The sequence below is a fragment of the Eretmochelys imbricata genome, chromosome 18 (assembly GCF_965152235.1).
Source record: "Eretmochelys imbricata isolate rEreImb1 chromosome 18, rEreImb1.hap1, whole genome shotgun sequence".
Classification (NCBI taxonomy): domain Eukaryota; kingdom Metazoa; phylum Chordata; order Testudines; family Cheloniidae; genus Eretmochelys; species Eretmochelys imbricata.
In genome coordinates this window covers 2352611-2369596 of record NC_135589.1, presented here as the reverse complement: position 1 = coordinate 2369596, position 16986 = coordinate 2352611, and the positions used below count along the sequence as shown (strand labels likewise).

Sequence of the window (16986 nt, the reverse complement as noted above, 5' to 3'; positions counted from 1 at the left end):
GTAAATAATGGGTTTAAGCTGTAGCATGGGAGATTTAGGTTAGATATTAGGAAAAACTTGCCAGCTCTAACTGTAGTTAAGCTCTGGAACAGGCTTCCCAGAGAGATTGTGGAATACCCATCATTGGAGGCTTATCAGAACAGGTTGGCCAAACACCTGTCAGGGATAGTCTAGGTTTACTTGGGCCTGCCTCAGTGCAGGGGGCTCGACTAGGTGACTTCTCAAGGTCTCTTCCAGCCTGACAGTTCTGCGATTCTACGCACTCACTGTCTGAGAGCCCCCTCGAAGTAACAAAGCCCTACAGATGCATCTGAAGAGTGCACACCTTCCCCTGAGCCTGCTCAGTGGGTTCTCTCTGCCAGGTGAGCTGCTGAGAGACAGCAAGTTCTAGTACTGCAAGCCAGGACAGGAGGGGAGCAGGGATGATGGATGGCTGTGGGCTGATTCCCTCTGCTTCACACCTTGTGTCATTATTCACATCCATGCAAGGGGGTAAAAAATAGGACTCAGTCTGCATTCTCTGCTCATCCCAATGGGAGCCTCTTGTGCCTTGTGTAATTTACACTCCCAATCCTGTACAGCACCCTGCACACAGTGCCCAAGACGGTCAAATCACACTTCCCCTTCCAGTCTCATCCATGCATCTCAAAGCACCGTTCAGGAGTGGCCCAGTTTCATCATCTCCATTTTACACATGGGGAAATTGATTTGGAGGCAAAATGACTCGGTCAGGGTCATACAGCACAGAGGAGAGAACCCAGGAGCTCTGATTTCCACTGCTGTATTATGGCCCCAACTGGGTCTCCACCCAGTTACCACCCTGACTATCTCAGAACAAACCAGCCTCACAGCTGCCAGGCCTTCAGAAGTTTGCATGTACAGTTTATTTTGTTTCACAACAGAAATACAAAGAGAAAAATTGTTCTGAATTTTTTTAAACTTTTTTTCTTTTAAACATAATGCAAACTTTCGATATGGAAGCCACAGCCTCCTCATGTCTTTCTGTTAACCACAATGCGAGACAGAGAGAAGGGGGAGGGAGAATCCTTTTTTTTTTTTCCTTTTTCTTTTTTAATAAGGTAATAACTAGATCTAGAGACACGTGGCCTGGATTTTCATATAGAAAAAAAAAGAAAAAAAAAAGATGTGTTAACAGTATGTATAAGAGGCATATTTACACAGTATTAACATGCTGACAAAAAGGTTACAATATTGAATATCGTACAACATCAATTCAGAAACAAAGGTCAGGGCAGAGGGCAGGGTAAAAAGAGAATCAAATTAATAAACAGAGTAGGCAATAAACAAACAACCTGGTAAAACAATGATATAGTTAAGGCTTAAAAAGTGTATAAAAATAACACAGTTAATATCCAAAACGGAACCAAAGAGTACATAATATATATGAGTTTTTGTCTAGTCTTTTTTGGAGGGCTGAGGGACGTGGGGCACTCTTCCTTCTCTATACATAGGTGTTATGGGTCTATACACACACACATAACTCCATGTATCCGTCCATCCATCCACAGGCATGGGCATGGCTTTCCAAACAGGGAGGCTGGCAAGGAGCTGGGCAAGTCCATCTACTTGCTGCTTTAATACTATATTGAATTGGTTTCACCCAACAGGAAGGGATCTATGGTTTGCTGCTGGGAGGGGAGAGGGATGGGATAGATCCACTCTGCTTTTATAAATCTCTCATGGTTGGGAGGGTTTCTGTTCTGGCAGTGAAAGGCTTCAGTGGCCACAGGCGACTGTATCACCTCCTGCTTGGGAGGATGTTCTCTCTGGCAATGCACAGCGCCTCCTGCTGGGAGAAGCTGGGTTGGCATGTGAGCAGCCAGCCAGTGCTTCCAGCTGGAGCAGTGGTGAGCTCTCCATCAGTCCCAGCTCCTACCTAGACCCTACCGTGGCCCTGCTGAGCTGAGCTAGCTCTGAGCTCCCGCCCAAGAAACGCTGCCGTCATTGACTCTGGCTGGGCCAGGCCCCTCCAAAGCTGCTGCATTGGAGGTATTTACACATGGTGAATAATTCTTCCTGCTGCATTTGCTTCTCGGTGACAGGTACGTGGGGTTCTGCAGGGCAGAGAGGCAGATCCACAGCACCCTCGGCTAGGGGAATCCCCCTCCAGTCCATCTGGCCTGAGAGCAGGCTCTGCAGCTCCCAAAACAGCTCAGTGCCCCCAAAGGCCAGAGATCAAGCTGGTGCCCCAGCTGTCCCGAGGGAATCACATGGAGGGCAGTAGGATCCATGCCTGCGGTACCTCTACTGTACCCAGTGGGGTGACCCCAGGGAAGGGAAGGGCCTCGTGTCTCACGTTGCTGGATTTCTCCCTCCTAAGCTTGCTCCAAGGTCCCTGCCATGGGACTGCACTGCTGGGGGGCTGATTTCCAGGAGGTGCCAGGGGAGGTGGGGAAGGAACGCCGCTCCGGGAATACAGACCTCTCTGCGTTTCTCCCATCGCTCGTCTGACCAGGCACACGGTCCCAGGACAGAGCGAGCCAACCCCCTCAGGCACTGCCAGTCCCTGCTACTGGGCATAGCCCCCTGGGCACACAGGCTTTCCTCTTCCCCTTTAGTGCTTTAGTTTGCTCGGGAGGGAGCTGGTTTGTTACCTGCATCCCAGGAGGGCTCACGGTCTGATCCTGCCCCACTAACCTCTGGAAGAGCTTTGTCATGGCAGCAGAATCAGACCCCAACAGATCAGAATTTCAGATCCAAGCGGTGCTAATGTCCCAGCTCACCTCCGATGCCAGCAACAGGGAGCAGGGGCAACACAGGCTGTCCCCTGCACTCTCCTGCTCATCTCCCCAAGTCCTGCAGCCCTACCGTGCTCAATACAGCCATTTGCAAGTGACCCTCAAATCTAATTCTAACCGGCCCTGTTTCACACAGCACAAGCCAAAGCCCAAACCACAGTGCCGGCTGCGCCCAGGTAGGGTCAGCCAAGTTCAGAACAAGTGACTTGTGCTGACAGGTGCAGCTGGGTCAGAAATGGAGCCAGTCACAGGCCCTCGTGTGCACAGGGCGAATGGGAGCTGTGCCCTGCCAGCAGCTGTTCAGTGAGCACCAGGCCAGCCCCCAGGCGCATCTGCAGGCTGGCGTGGGAGTCCCTGCCCCAGGCAGCTGTCTCCCAGCTGTTACTGTGCCAGTCAACAGGTGCTCTGCAGGTGGACTCATTACCATCCTGCAGACACGGCAAGCGCCACAGCAACCGACTGCTCCAAAGCCCCAGGGCACAGAGTCAGCACTAGCCTTGCCGCAGGGTTCAGGGACCCAGCGAGAGGCAGGGACCGGCACCAGACGAGGTTTCTATGTGAATCCTGTGAAGGTGCAGAAAGCGCTTGCCAGTGCCCTGCTGGGAACCTGGAGGGAGGAGCAGAGTTAAGGGAACCCTTAGCTGGGAGGGCCAGAGCTGGCGTGTAGGAGCCCGCTGTACTGCACTGCGCAGGGGATGGTAGCTGGGGGTCTGGAGGGAGCTTTCCCATGGGGCGGACTCCCCTCTCCCACATGCAACACTCTGCCTGGGGCCCAGCCCCTTGATAAGCAAACACAGGATCCAGGAGGTGATGGTGAGAGAGGAGACCCCAGGCTACCGCTACTCTGGAAACCCTGGCAGGCTGCGTGGTGCCCCGGCTTCCGGAGCAGCAGCCCTAGATGCCCACAGTGGGGAAGAGAGATTGAAAAGTAAGATCCATGCCAAAGAGCATAACCTGCAGCGAGCCCCCTGCACCCATCTCTCACACTCGCTCTTCTGTAGCAAATGCCCCTTCATAGCTCAGGACAATCCCTAGTTAGCACCAGGTGGACTCGGGGGGAGGTAGCAGATCGTGGGCAGCTGAGGCTCCCAACCCCCGCCCCCCAGATCCTCAGCACCATGACCAAAGTGCTCCTCCACTCCCATACACCATGGCTGGCTTAGCAGAGCTGGAGTCTGGAAAGGGGAGCCCCACAGCTGGGCCTATATCAGAACTGGCCACAGTCTGCCTGACTCCTGCCCCAATCCTATAGACTACAGCTCCCAGCAGGCAATGTGCTTTCCCGATCTGGCGGGATACTGCTTAGCTCACACTAGAGCACGGCATGCTGGGACCCGTGGTCTTCATGGGCTGCATCTCTGGATTCCACAGAGGCATGAGCAGCCCTGCTCTCCATGAACTTGGCCAGCCCCAGCTGCGTCCCTGTCGTAGGCTGAGCGCCTCCTCCGGCAGCCACCACACTTACCCCGCTGGGCACAGCCCCAGCAGCGATGCCTCGCGCCGCCGGGGCAGCCAGTCCTGCGCAGCTCCAGCCGGGACAAATGAAACAAACAAAAGGAAACAACCAAAACGTCCCAGCGAGGTTAGACAAGGTGGCAGAGGGTCGAGCCCCAGTGGGGAACAGCGACGTCTGTGGAACAAAGGTCTCCCTCTTGCGGCTGCTGTCCAGCGCCTGTCCCTGCACCAGCAGATCCCACCTCTCCCTCCAGCCAGCAGGTTAACCCATTCCCTCCTCAGCCGGCCTCATGCTGGCTCCCAACGGAGAGTCCAGGAGGGGCAGCAGATACCAAGCGCCAGGCTGGGTACGTCCCAGAGTCTCATCCTCAGGCTGAAGGAGCCCGAGCGCCAGGCCCTAGATCCTGCCTGCCACGCCATCCAGCGCTTCTCTGTCCAGTTTGGGTTTTCGGTTTTAGCAGCACCAACTTCTTGGCCAATATATATATATCTATATCTCTCTCTCTCTCTCTCTCTACTTGTATCCAAAAGAGAGCAGAAAGGAGTACGGAGGATAGGGCAGAAAGAAGGGAAAAAAAGACAGAAAATGAAGGAACCAAACAGAGATTCAAAGTGCTCTGAAATAGTCTTTGGATGTCACCAAAACTGTGGACGAGTCCCTGGCTCTCCCGGCAGGGTGCTGGGGGTGGGGCCAGGGCCGAGGGGTGTTTTCCAAACATTAATTCATTCATTAATTTCTCCCAAAAGATGAGGGTCTTCACAGTCGCTCCCCGTGACTCGGCAGGCGTGGGCACCCGGTGGCGGTGCTGGGGGGGGGTGGTCCGTGTGATCGTCTCCAAGCTGCCCCCTGGCGATCCGGAACTGGGGGGAGGAGAGCTGCGCAGGGTAGGGGTGGGCAAGGAAGCCCCAGATTAGATGAGCGAGATCCGCACTGGGATGCTGGGTGACTCCGTCCTTTGAGGCGAGTGCTGGCTCACTAGGTGTTCCACCACGGTGTGTTTGGACATGTGCTTCATCAAATACGTCTCCTGCGGGGAAAGAGAGCCGGGAGCAGGGTAAGCGCTGCAGCTAGGAGGGTTGGGCCCACTGCCTGCCTCCAGTGGGGATGGAACTGACCCGTCCCCGGCACCCTCTGTGCCCAGAAGGGAGCCCCCACCCCATGCCCCTACCCGGAATCCATCCTCATTCACCTGCCTGGGAGAGCTACAGGACAACTCAGAGGTGACAAGCTGATTGGCTCTCCCAAGGGATCTGCCTCCACCTGGCGGGAAGAAGCCCAGGCTTCAGGCTCTGGCCAATAGAAAACAATTTTCTCTTACCAGCTGGTTTGCGAGTGGCTGAAGCCTGATCCCTGCAGCACCATAAGAGCCTCCCTCCCAGTGCTGGGACGACTGCTGCGCTAAGGAGCTCCTCACCCAATGAGCACCTGGCTGTGGGCAGAGAGACCCTCCCTTTCTCATCCCGCATGGCTGAATTGGCGCAGGCTGGGGGCATGAGCCGTCTCTGGAACAAACCCTGCCAGTGGCATCGCAGGCCCCATCCCTGCCTTGGCTGGTGCTTGGCTCCCCACGCCTCCTGCCACACTCACCGAGGTGTAGGCCCTCCCACACATGCTGCAGCAGTAGGCCTTGGCGTGTTTGATAGCGTGTGCGGAGAGGTGGATCTGCAGCGATGCCGAGTCTGAGTACGCCCGGTAGCAGTTCGGACACTTGTAGGGCTTATCCTTGTTGTGCTGTCGCTGGTGTGACTGTGAGGGCGGGGAGGAGGCACGGGCAGCGTTACGTAGCACAATCCATTCCAGCTCTTGGGCCGTGCCCGCCCCCCCATGCCCAGCGGCTGGGGGACCACGCAGAGCAGCCTGCTCTGCTCCCAGGATCCACACCAATGGCAGACCAGACACCCCTGTGGGACAGGGGCCAACAACTATCGACCCCACAGCCCCCTGCCTGGCTCAGGGCATCGGCACCACCTCCCCCAGTCCTAGGTCCCCAGACACTGAAGCTGCTCCCTGGAATCACATCCATTGGGTTGGAAGAGATGTCTCCCCCTTCACTTCAACTACCCAGCTCCATGACCTAGGCCAGGGGTTTACTCCTCTTCCCCTTCCCCCATCAGCCTCTGAGTTTCTGCTCCCCACCCCCATCAAGAGCTCTCTGCCCCACTCCATCCCCATCCTGCAACCACTTGTGTCTCCCCACTCCAGGGGCTCGGCCCCCCGTGGGCTGACCCCACTGTGCTGGGCACATGCCGGGCACCCAGCCAGGGCACTGACCTGGAGGTTGGAGAGCTGCGTGAAAGCCTTTTCACAGCCAGGGTGTGGGCACTTGTAGGGTCTGTCGCCAGTGTGAATTCTGCAACACAGCAACAGGCATGTCAACCCAGGCCCTGCCTAGAATGGGATCAACCCCCCTGCCCTACTCTACCGTAGGGATGCACCAGCCCTCTAAGGCCCCAGCACACACAGGGTACCTGGACAGCCCCCTTCTCTCCTGCCCCACTCAGTGAGCAAGGTGGCTCTGTCCCCCAAAAGGGCTGCGTCTGTTAGCATGCTGGATTCCAGCCCTGCGAGAGCCACAAACACAAAAGCAGGAGCCAGCCCCCTCCCGCAATGGGGTGGAGCCGGACCACCCCAGCTGCAGGGCAATGGGCCCCCAGTATGCTGTCTAGCCAACGCCAGCTTGGGGCAAGCCTCCCCTTGCCTCCCCTGGAGTTAGAACCCGAATGTCCCGTTCGCACAAACTCCCTCACTCAGGTCCAGTGGTGCTTTTAGCTCAAGCTGGCTGGCCCAAGACGTGCACCACTTGTCACCTCCCCTGCTGTGGGGCCACAGACTAGTGCCACTCTGCCACAGCCTTCCCACCATGCTCCCCCGTTCCCGGGGGACAGATCAGTTCTTCCTCAATCCCCTGGAAAATACGGACAGAGCCGCCCAGCCCCCGCAACCTGAACGCCCGGGGCTGTGCCCCCAGAAGTCCTAGCAGCTCACACCGGCGCGGGCAGGGCCAGCGCAGGCCTGGCAGCGGGAGAGCTCTGACACAGCCTGGCCGCACCCACTGGAGCCGGGCTCTCTCAAGAGGAGTCCCACGCTAACTCCGTGGTGAAGACAGGCGCTGCAAAAGCGTTGGCACCACCTGGCAGTTTAGTTATTTCCTGATCAGCAAGATCATGGCGTCTGACCTGTTCAGCCCGGAGGGAGGGCAGAGCTGCCACCTCTGAGTACAAAAACCCAGGACAACCGGGATGCTCCTGGGCCCATTAGACTGGCCAGGAACTGAGCACCCTGACAGATCTCCCAGTACAGCTACCTCAAAAGAGGGACGATCCTGGGCAAACCTGGACAGGTGGCACCCTTAAGGGAAAGAGGGAGGGAGGTTTATAGGGCCAGTCCAAGGAGGCAGGCAGAGGATGGCTGGCCTGTCCCAAGGGCTCACAGGAGGCAATTGTCCCTCTGGCTTCATTCCACTCAGGCGCCCAGAGTAGAGGGGCCAGCCTGCTCCTTCATGTTTGACGCTAGGGGGCAGTGCAGGAACCCAGGGGCAAAGGGAGAGGAAGCCAAGGGTGGGAATAGGAGTCAAACCCTGTATCATTCTAGGGGTCCTGAGGTGGCCAGAGAAACGCTCTCCCAGTCAGGCCCAATCGGAAAGCCTGGGCTAGATAGCAGCCTTCAACTACCTGAAGGGGGGTTCCAAAGAGGATGAAGCTCGGCTGTTCTCAGTGGTGGCAGATGACAGAACAAGAAGCAGTGGTCTCAAGTTGCAGTAGGGGAGGTCTAGGTTGGATATTAGGAAAAACTATTTCACTAGGAGGGTGGTGAAGCACTGGGATGGGTTACCTAGGGAGGTGGTGGAATCTCCATCCTTAAGAGGTTTTTAAGGCCCGGCTTGACAAAGCCCTGGCTGAGATGATTTAATTGGGGTTGGTCCTGCTTTGAGCAGGGGGTTGGACTTGATGACCTCCTGAGGTCTCTTCCAACCCTAAACTTCTATGATTCTAGATTCCACAGCTCCATGCAATAGGATGGCTGGGCACCTGTTCACAGGCAAAATCTGGCACCTGGCATGAGACACCAGGGGCACGTGCCACACACCCTCTGCATGCAAACACTGGTGCAAGGGGTGCAGACCTATCACCACTGAGCCAGGTCTCATAGGTTCTGGTGAATTTTTACATGGCTCTCGGGGAGCTCAAGGCTGGACACACCTCAGTGGTACAGATGAAGCGGGGGGCTACCAGCAGCTGGCTCCTGACAGGACAGCAGTGGCATACCCAGGCTGTGCTTATCCCAGTGCATTCTGGGACTCCTGAGGCTGCTATCCCATAGTTAGGGCCTACCAAATTCACAGCCATGAAAAAACGTGTCACGGCTTGTGAAACCTGGTCTCCCCCTGTGAAATCTGGTCTATTGGGTGCTTTCACCCTCTACTCTACAGATTTCACAGGGGAGACCAGAGTTTCTGAAATTGGAGGTCCTGACACAAAAGCAGGGTTGCCAACCTTCCAGGATTGTCCTGGACTCTCCAAGAATTAAAGATAATATCGTGTGATGAAACCTCCAGGAATTCATCCAACCAAAGCTGGTAACCCTACCCAAAAGCGAGCTCCAGGGGGGGTTGCACAGTTATTTTAGAGGGGTCACGGTATTGCCACCCTTACTTCTGTGCTACCTTCAGAAGTGGTACTCAGAGAGTGGGTGGCTGTTGGCCACATGCCCAGCTCTGAAGGCAGCGCCCCACCAATACCAAACCACGTCACCTTTTCTTCTGTGCTGCTGCTGGCTCTGCCTTCAGACTGGGCTCCCGGCCAACAGCCACCACTCTCCAGCTGCCCAGCTCAGACTGGGCTCCCGGCCAACAGCCACCACTCTCCAGTTGCCCAGCTCAGACAGGGCTCCCGGCCAACAGCCACCACTCTCCAGTTGCCCAGCTCAGACAGGGCTCCCGGCCAACAGCCACCACTCTCCAGTTGCCCAGCTCAGACTGGGCTCCCGGCCAACAGCCACCACTCTCCAGTTGCCCAGCTCTGAAGGCAGCACCAGTGCAGAAGTAAAGGTAACCATATGAACCCCCCCTACAATAACCTTGTGACCCCCCACAACTCCTTTTTGGGTCAGGCCCCTTACAAGTAGAACACCCTGAAATTTCAGGTTTAAATAGCTGAAATCTTGAAATTTACGATTTTTAAAATCCAATGACCGTGAAACTGACCAAAAAGGACCATGAATTTGGTCCCTCCCCTACCCATAGTGCCCGGCGCTGTTGATGGGTGAAGGTGGCTAGGGGTAATCTCCCCATACAAAGCACTGCACTGCAGGACCATCGCGGGGACAGAGGAACTGGGGAGGCTACAGCTTCCCAGCTGCTCTGGGACAAAGGCTGTGGGACAAAGCAGTTCAGCCAGACAGGAGTTACAGGCTTGGTCCAGCTGTCAGAGGCCTGTTTGCTCTGGGATGCCACGGGGCAAGTAGGTGGCACCTGCTCAGAGCCAGCCAGGCATTGGCCATTGCAACGCTCCCCAGTCAGCTGGGCCCCGTTCCCTGGGCAGCCCCACCCCTCACCTGGTGTGCTGCTGGAGATGGGAGAGCTGGCGGAAGGATTTCTCACAGTAGGAGCAGTGATACGGCTTCACGCCCAGGTGGATGCGCAGGTGCTGGGCCAGGTAGGAGGCGTTGGCGAAGGATTTGGAGCAGTGCGGGCACTTGTGGGGTTTGGCCTCTGTGTGTGACTTGGAGTGGATCTGCATCTCCGACTTGGTGAAGAAGGTAAGGGGGCAGACTTTACACCTGGGAAGGGACAGCGAGAGGGGCCCAGGGGCATCAGCAAAGGAATGGCAAGCAGCACGCCCCCCCGCCAGGCCCTGCACCTTGGAGACATGCTGCCAGCTCTAGGACGGCGTGCCCTGCAGTGCTACAGGGACCGGGGTCTGAGAACAGTGCGGGACATGAGGCCATTGCAGCCCCGGCCTGCCCCGGGAGTAACTCCGGCCTGGCTGCCATGGGCCAGATCCACCGAACAGGCCTGGCTTCCTACCCAAGACTTGTCCCATTCCCTGGTGATGGGCACACACTGTTCTGTAGGCTGCGCGGAGCAAGGGGAAAGTCCATGGGAAGCCAGTGTGGTGGGGCAGGGCAGCCAGTCTCTGATGGGTCCCACAGCAGCATCATGGCTGCAGAAGCTAACAATGCAGAGACTGAGGACAGCTGGAGGGGGAGCACAACTTCCGCTCACCAGCACTGGGTCAGTAGCCAAGGGGACCATCTGACCTTTCAGTCCACACAACTGTCCCCCACAAGACAGGCAACTGTGAGCGCCACATTCCACGGATGGGGAAACTGAGGCACAGAAAAGGGAAGCGACTTGCCCAAGGTCACCCAGAGAATCAGTGTCAGAACCAGGAACAGAAGGAACCCAGCCACCCTGATTCCCACCCCCCTCCTAAGGATGGGACTAGGACACAGGAGTCCTGGGTGCCAGTCCTGTGCTCATGCCCCACTCTGGCACAGAGGGTGGTGCATGGAGGGTGGGGCCACACCTCAGTAGAGGCCTGGCCAAACGAAGGCCATAGGGTGGCACCCGAACAGAAAGGGGCTGTTCCCATGCCAGGTGCCCCTCCTTCAGCAGAGGGAAGGGAGCAGCCAGCAGAGCCAAGCTGGTGTGGGGGCTGCCCGCCAGCCCAGGGCTCCTGGGGCTGAAGAAGTGGCACTTTGCTGCGTATGTTCCAACCTGTAGGTTTTGCCCTCTTTAGCGGTCTCGCCTGAGGCCAGGATGGGGTAGGGCACCACGAGGACGGGTGGCCCCGACGGGTTCTCCGCCTTGATCTTCTTCCGCCCTCGCTCTGACTTGGGCGCCCCCAGCAGGCTGTGGCCCTGGATTGTCTTGATGGAGTCCAGGAGTGGGGGGCTGGTGATCCCTGAGATGAGGGTGGGCGAGGAAGCGATGAGTCTGCTCTGGCTGGTGGAGGTTGGGGTGGAGGGGGTGCTGGTACCAGTGCTGGATTCCGAGGTGCTGACCGCGGGGGCACGGGAGGCCAGCCCCAGGCCTGAGAGGTAAAGGGGGAGGGTGGGGGGTCACTGGCACGCAGCTCAGCAGGGATGGAGCTCGCCCTTCTCCCCCAGGGGGCAGCCAGCTTTCGGATACTAAGCCCCCATCTCAGGGAGCTCCCCGGACAGGCGTGGCTTCCCCGATACAGCTGATCCCACTTAGGGGACCCAAGCCATGGGGGCGGGGGGGGCTGACCCATTGCCCCCCCAAAACTCCCAGCCCCTGATAATGGAGGCAGGAGGGAACCCCCTGCAGCTGCAACATAGCACACGGGGGTTCCATGTGGCAGAAACATAGCACTGAGAGGTTCCGTACCCCGTCGGCAGAAAGGGCAGCGGGTGAAACAGATCGTCCTGCTAAGGGGGTGAGCATGGCCTAAGAGTTGGGGGGCAGAGCCAGCCTCTGCCTAGGGATCCTGCCGGGTAATCTGGGTTCCCTCAAACACAGGGGGCCCCGCTCCTCTGGAGTCCTGTCCCTTCCTGCCTGGGCAGAGATGCACATCCCTACCCCTCTAACCCTGCTCGGAAGCCCCTTCCCTTCCCTTCCCCCCCACGCTGCTCCCCACGGTGCTGCTGGGCTGTGGTTACCTGTGACCGTGCTGGTGGCCGGCCGGGCATGCAGGGCCACGTCAGGCTGGGGGACGGCCTGTGGGTGCAGCCCTGGGACCTGCTGCAGTTTGGGGAGGGACATGATGGACTGGCTGCTCTCCGCAGGCGAGGGGGGCACCAGCAGGGGCTGCTGGGAGGACACCGAGGTTGGGGGCAGGTGAGGGGGCCGGATCTTCTCTGCCATCAGCTGCTCCTTGATTTTATTGATCAGAACCAAGTTGTCCAGCTGGGACGAGGAAAGCAAGATGCACACATCACTGCCAGAGGCACGGGAGCATGGCAGGTACTGGCCTCACGGGGAAGCTGCCAGCCCCGGCACAGCACAGGCGAGGGGACACTAGCTCCCACCCCCCAACAGTGCCACTGTTCTGGGGCATGGCCCCTCCTCTGCAAATCCACATGTGGAGAGGGGAAGGGTGCTCCCACCCGCGGCCCCACCTCTGCGACTGCTTGGGGGAAAGAGGGCCAGACTCTTGCTGGAGCTGCATGCGTCCCAGCAGTGGGGCCCCCAGCACTGGCAGATCCTACGCCAGCATGTGGCCCTGAGCTTCCACCCACCCACCAAGCTAGCTGGCACACTGTTCTGCGCTGGGATGCCTGCCAAAGGCTGCCCCTCGCCCAGCCAGCTACAGCTGGGGTATCTGCCATAGACACTGCAGACGGAGCAGAGGCAATAGCTCATCTAATGCACTCTCTCGCGCGCACCCCCCCCCCGGAGCTCAGGGCCGGATTGTCCCTTCTCGTCTACCCCTGAGCCTCGCAAAGGGGCTTCCTTCCCTAGCTCCCCAGCCCAACAGCTCCGTGGGTCCTGAAACATGGTCTCTCATCGCCACTTGCCACAGGACTTTAGCAACCTTAATCGCTCCCCAGGGGTCAGTCCCTCCCGGCCGTGGCCCTGCCCACTGCTCTTCCCGGGGTCTCGGCTGGCCCTGCCACAGCCCCCAACAGCCACTACCTGGGATCGTGCTGCTCTGCAGCCGGACCTCACCCACGACTGCAAAAAGCTGCCCCTCCTCGCTTCTCTTGCTGCAGGGTAGGGAGGGGGTCTTACCTGGCTGGGCATGGTGGGAGGGGGCGGCCAGAAGTAGGGGTTGTTAAAGCGAGGCTCCGCCATTCTGCAAGGAGGCAAACAGAGAGAGGGTCACAGCGTGGCACTTGCTGCTGGGCTCCGTTACCCCCTCCACAGCTCAGTAGGTGCCACACAGCAAGGCCTGGCTAGGTCACGCACCCACCCACTCCCCGCCAGGCCCAGCCTCCTCCCCATGCAGGACAGATGGTGCCAGAGCTGGAACTTTGACATGACATGAGTTTTATCCAGAGCCTGCTCCCGGACACCGCTACGGGCCTGGGACCGACTCCATGGGGCAGGGGCGCACGCAGTGGGTTTATTCAACACATCTGTGCATGGTTTATCCTCTCCCGCTCCGCACACCAGGCCCACGCCCTGGCCCATCTCGTCAGGCTCAGTGCATGAAATCAGTGTCGGGGCCTCTGCTTCAGGGCAGCCCCTCTGTCCCCTGTAGGCAGCAGGTGACAATGTGGGGGTCCTTCCCCAGGTGCCAGCTGACAGCAGCAGAAGGCTGCCCCTCCTGCCCCAGGAAGGGCGATGGCCCGGTTGTGTTGGTCTTTTATGAAAGGGCCTGTGAGGCAGAAGGGTGCCCCTTTCCCCCACCAGCATGGCCCTGGGGTTCAGTGTACTCGCCATCTCGGGCAGCAGGGCTCCCACAGCCATAAGGATTCCCCCTTCACTCCCTAGAGACCACCCTCTGGTCCCTTCACTGGAGCCATCCACCTCCAGCTCAAGGGCCTGGGAGACAAGGGACGCTGCCTGGTTGGGGTGAGCTGCAGCACCCCCAGGCCTGGCAATCAAACCCAGATCCTGATGGAGCAGGAGGGTGCTAAGGAGCAGCTGCTCTAGGATCCTTTTGGCTGGAAAGATAGTGGAAACAACACAACATTTGAGGGTCGAAGGCAAAGCAGGGCCAGGTGGGAGGAGTCCCCAAGGGGTCAGAGTGGGATGAGGACGGCACCCCTAAGCCCCATGCAGGAAAGCCCTGTGGCTCTCAGGGGGTAACCAAGATGGAGGGTGCCTTCCCCAGACGATCCCTGCACAGAGAGTGTGGGATGATGGAGGATCACAACAGACCTGGAAGACAATGAATCAATAACAGCCCACACCACCTCATACCCCTTCATGGCTCAGCAGGAACCCACTGCCCCACCAGCTCCTCTCAGGAGAGAAGCAGAGACTAGTTAGGGCCCATCTAATCCAGCACGGGGGGGGGGGGGGGGGGGGAGAGAGAGAAGAGTCCCCTGCAATCGGCTCCCTGGGCTTTGTGCAATGGAATGGCAGAGCCCCCAGCGAACAGGTTCCCAGAATGTCCCCAGGGAGACGATGGTGCAGCCGAATAGCTCCGACATGCCCATTTAGGAGGAACACGATCCCTCTCCTCACAGCACAGACCCCTAACGTTCTTCCCACTCCCTCAGCAGGATGGATTTCCATGGGGCTGGCCCTGCACTTCTTCTCTGTCCCGCTGTCTACCCATGGCTAACACAGCTAGCCTAGCCCTGAGGTTACGTGCATCCCATTCCTCAACAGCAACATTCGGGCCCCTAACTCACCTCTGGTCATTGCAACTGAGGGAGCACAAGGGTGGCCACGGCATGTGTTTTTCTTTAATCCTGCACCCCATCTCTGCACTACACTGATCCCCCCGGCAGGGAATGAGGAGCCAGACAGGTGGGCCTACATCCTACCCACAACCACCAGCCGGAACAATCATTCCTTCTCCCTCCTTGGGTTTTACACCCACAAACATCTGTGCAGGGTCACCATGGCCATCTCTCTCCAGGCGATGCTCAGCTGAGTCGTCAAGCAAGAGATCTCTTAGCAGCTCTCCCTCCTTACCAGGGAGTCCCTCTGGGGATACAGGAAGGGAGGATTTCACAGGCCCAGCCCCGAACGCTATCTACGCTCACCCTCGCACATTCTGCCTCAAAACCTCACTGACAGCTCTGTTCGCACGTGACCTCTGCTTTTAGGTGCCTTGACTCGGCATTGCCTGACATGAGACACCCTGAGCCGGATTTCCAGCACTTACAGCTCTCATTGACAACATCTGAAGATGTGGGTGCTCAGTGCACTTGCAAGTCCGGCCATAAGTGTCTCAAGCTGGGACCAGAAATCAAGGCAGGCACCCAAAAATCAGAAGCTACTTGAAAACGTGGTTCTTCACGTCCATACCTTGTAAGGCTGAAGGGCCACAAAGCTGGAGAATTAATGCAAATGCCACTGTCTAATTTGCATAGTTGATGAATATGCATTTCTTCATTTACTGGCAGATCAGAAATTAACTGAGTTATAATTTTTCAGGATCATAACACACCACCCACTGCCTGTCTGCCCTGAGCTATTATTCTCTCTCCCCTTCTCAGTCGTAAGTTCCTCTCTGCAAGGAGGCAGCCATGGGAGTGACCTGATACCCGCATGGAGACGGCTGTGGGCCCAAGCGGCACCTGGACACCTTGTGGCAACTGAAGGTGGATCAAAAAATGACACGAGTAAATAAATAAAATCTGGGCTGTCTGATGAGATGTTTGCATGATTGTTGGCAACATTAACAAAAGGATCATGGCCCCTGCTATACATATTTGTTGAGATAACTGGCTCTGTGGATACAGGGAAAGCGGTGGATGTGCTATATCTTGACTTTAGCAAAGCTTTTGATACAGTCTCCCACAGTATTCTTGCCAGCAAGTTAAAGAAGTATGGGCTGGATGAATGGACGATAAGGTGGATAGAAAGCTGGCTAGATCGTCGGGCTCAGCAGGTAGTGATCAATGGCCCCATGCCTAGTTGGCAGCCGGTATCAAGCGGAGTGCCCCAAGGGTCGGTCCTGGGGCCGGTTTTGTTCAACATCTTCATTAATGATCTGGATGATGGGATGAATTGCACCCTCAACAAGTTCATGGATGACACTAAGATGGGGGGATACGCTGGAGGGTAGGGATATGGTCCAGAGTGACCTAGACAAATTGGAGGATTGGGCCAAAAGAAATCTGATGAGGTTCAACAAGGACAAGTGCAGAATCCAATGCACCGCTACAGCCTGGGGACTGACTGGCTAAACGGCCATTTGGCAGAAAAGGACCTGGGCATTACAGTGGATGAGAAGCTGGATATGAGTCAACAGTGTGCCCTTGCTATCAAGAAGACTAATGGCATATTGGGCTGCATTAGTAGGAGCATTGCCAGTAGATTGAGGAAAGTGATTATTCCCCTCTGTTTGGCACTGGGGGGGCCACATCTGGAGTATTGCGTCCAGTTTTGGTCCCCACACTGCAGAAGGGATGTGGACAAATTGGAGAGAGTCCAGCAGAGGGCAATTAAAATGATCAGGGGACTGTGGCACATGATTTATGAGGAGAGGCTGAGGGAACTGGGATTGTTTAGTCTGCGGAAGAGAAGAATGAGGGGGGATTTGATAGCAGCTTTCAATTACCTGAAGAGGGGTACCAAAGAGGATGGAGCTAGGCTGTTCTCAGTGGTGGCAGATGACAGAAAAAGAAGCAGTGGTCTCAAGTTGCAGTAGGGGAGATCTAGGTTGGATATCAGGAAAAACTATTTCACTAGGAGGGTGGTGAAACACTGGAATGGGTTACCTAGGGAGGTGGTGGAATCTCCATCCTTAGAGGTTTTTAAGGCCCAGCTTGACAAAGCCCTGGCTGGGATGATTTAGTTGGGGATTGGTCCTGGTTTGAGCAGGAGGTTGGACTAGATGACCTCCTGAGGTCTCTTCCATCCCTGATATTCTATGATTCCTGTGAGGACGTGAGAAATCTTGGCTTTCACAAGATTTCAGGGAAGCAAAGTACAGTGAGTGAAACTCCTACGTGCCATGCCCAGGAGACATGGGAAGGGCCACTAAAATACAAGCTCAGAGACCATGAGTTCTAGCCCCAGCTCCTCCGCTGCCTGCTGTTGCAAGTTCTGTGCCCTTTCTTCACCCTTATTCTGAACCCAGCTCTCATAACATCATTCACCCATTTTACAGGCCAGGCTGACACTAAAAAGTTGTGCTTGCAGAGCTACATTGGCTAGTCACACCCCTAGGTGACACATGC

General features: G+C 57.0%; 1 protein-coding gene across 8 annotated transcripts in view; it reads right to left on the bottom strand.

Moving 5' to 3' along the window:
* Positions 1 to 865: 865 nt before the first annotated feature.
* ZNF362 (zinc finger protein 362) overlaps positions 866 to 16986 on the bottom strand; it is a 50945-nt gene continuing 34824 nt past the window's right edge. For 5 of the 8 annotated variants that reach the window (XM_077837325.1, XM_077837327.1, XM_077837323.1 and 2 more), the window contains 7 exons: positions 12815 to 12974; positions 11839 to 12085; positions 10934 to 11249; positions 9769 to 9993; positions 6487 to 6565; positions 5803 to 5961; positions 866 to 5242 (listed from right to left, as the gene is read on the bottom strand). In XM_077837325.1, the coding sequence (XP_077693451.1) occupies positions 5126 to 5242; positions 5803 to 5961; positions 6487 to 6565; positions 9769 to 9993; positions 10934 to 11249; positions 11839 to 12085; positions 12815 to 12973 (1302 nt within the window). In that variant the 5' untranslated portion in view covers position 12974 and the 3' untranslated portion in view covers positions 866 to 5125. The remainder of the gene's footprint in view (positions 5243 to 5802; positions 5962 to 6486; positions 6566 to 9768; positions 9994 to 10933; positions 11250 to 11838; positions 12086 to 12814; positions 12975 to 16986) is intronic. The other 3 variants (XM_077837330.1, XM_077837328.1, XM_077837329.1) reach the window with 1 other exon arrangement.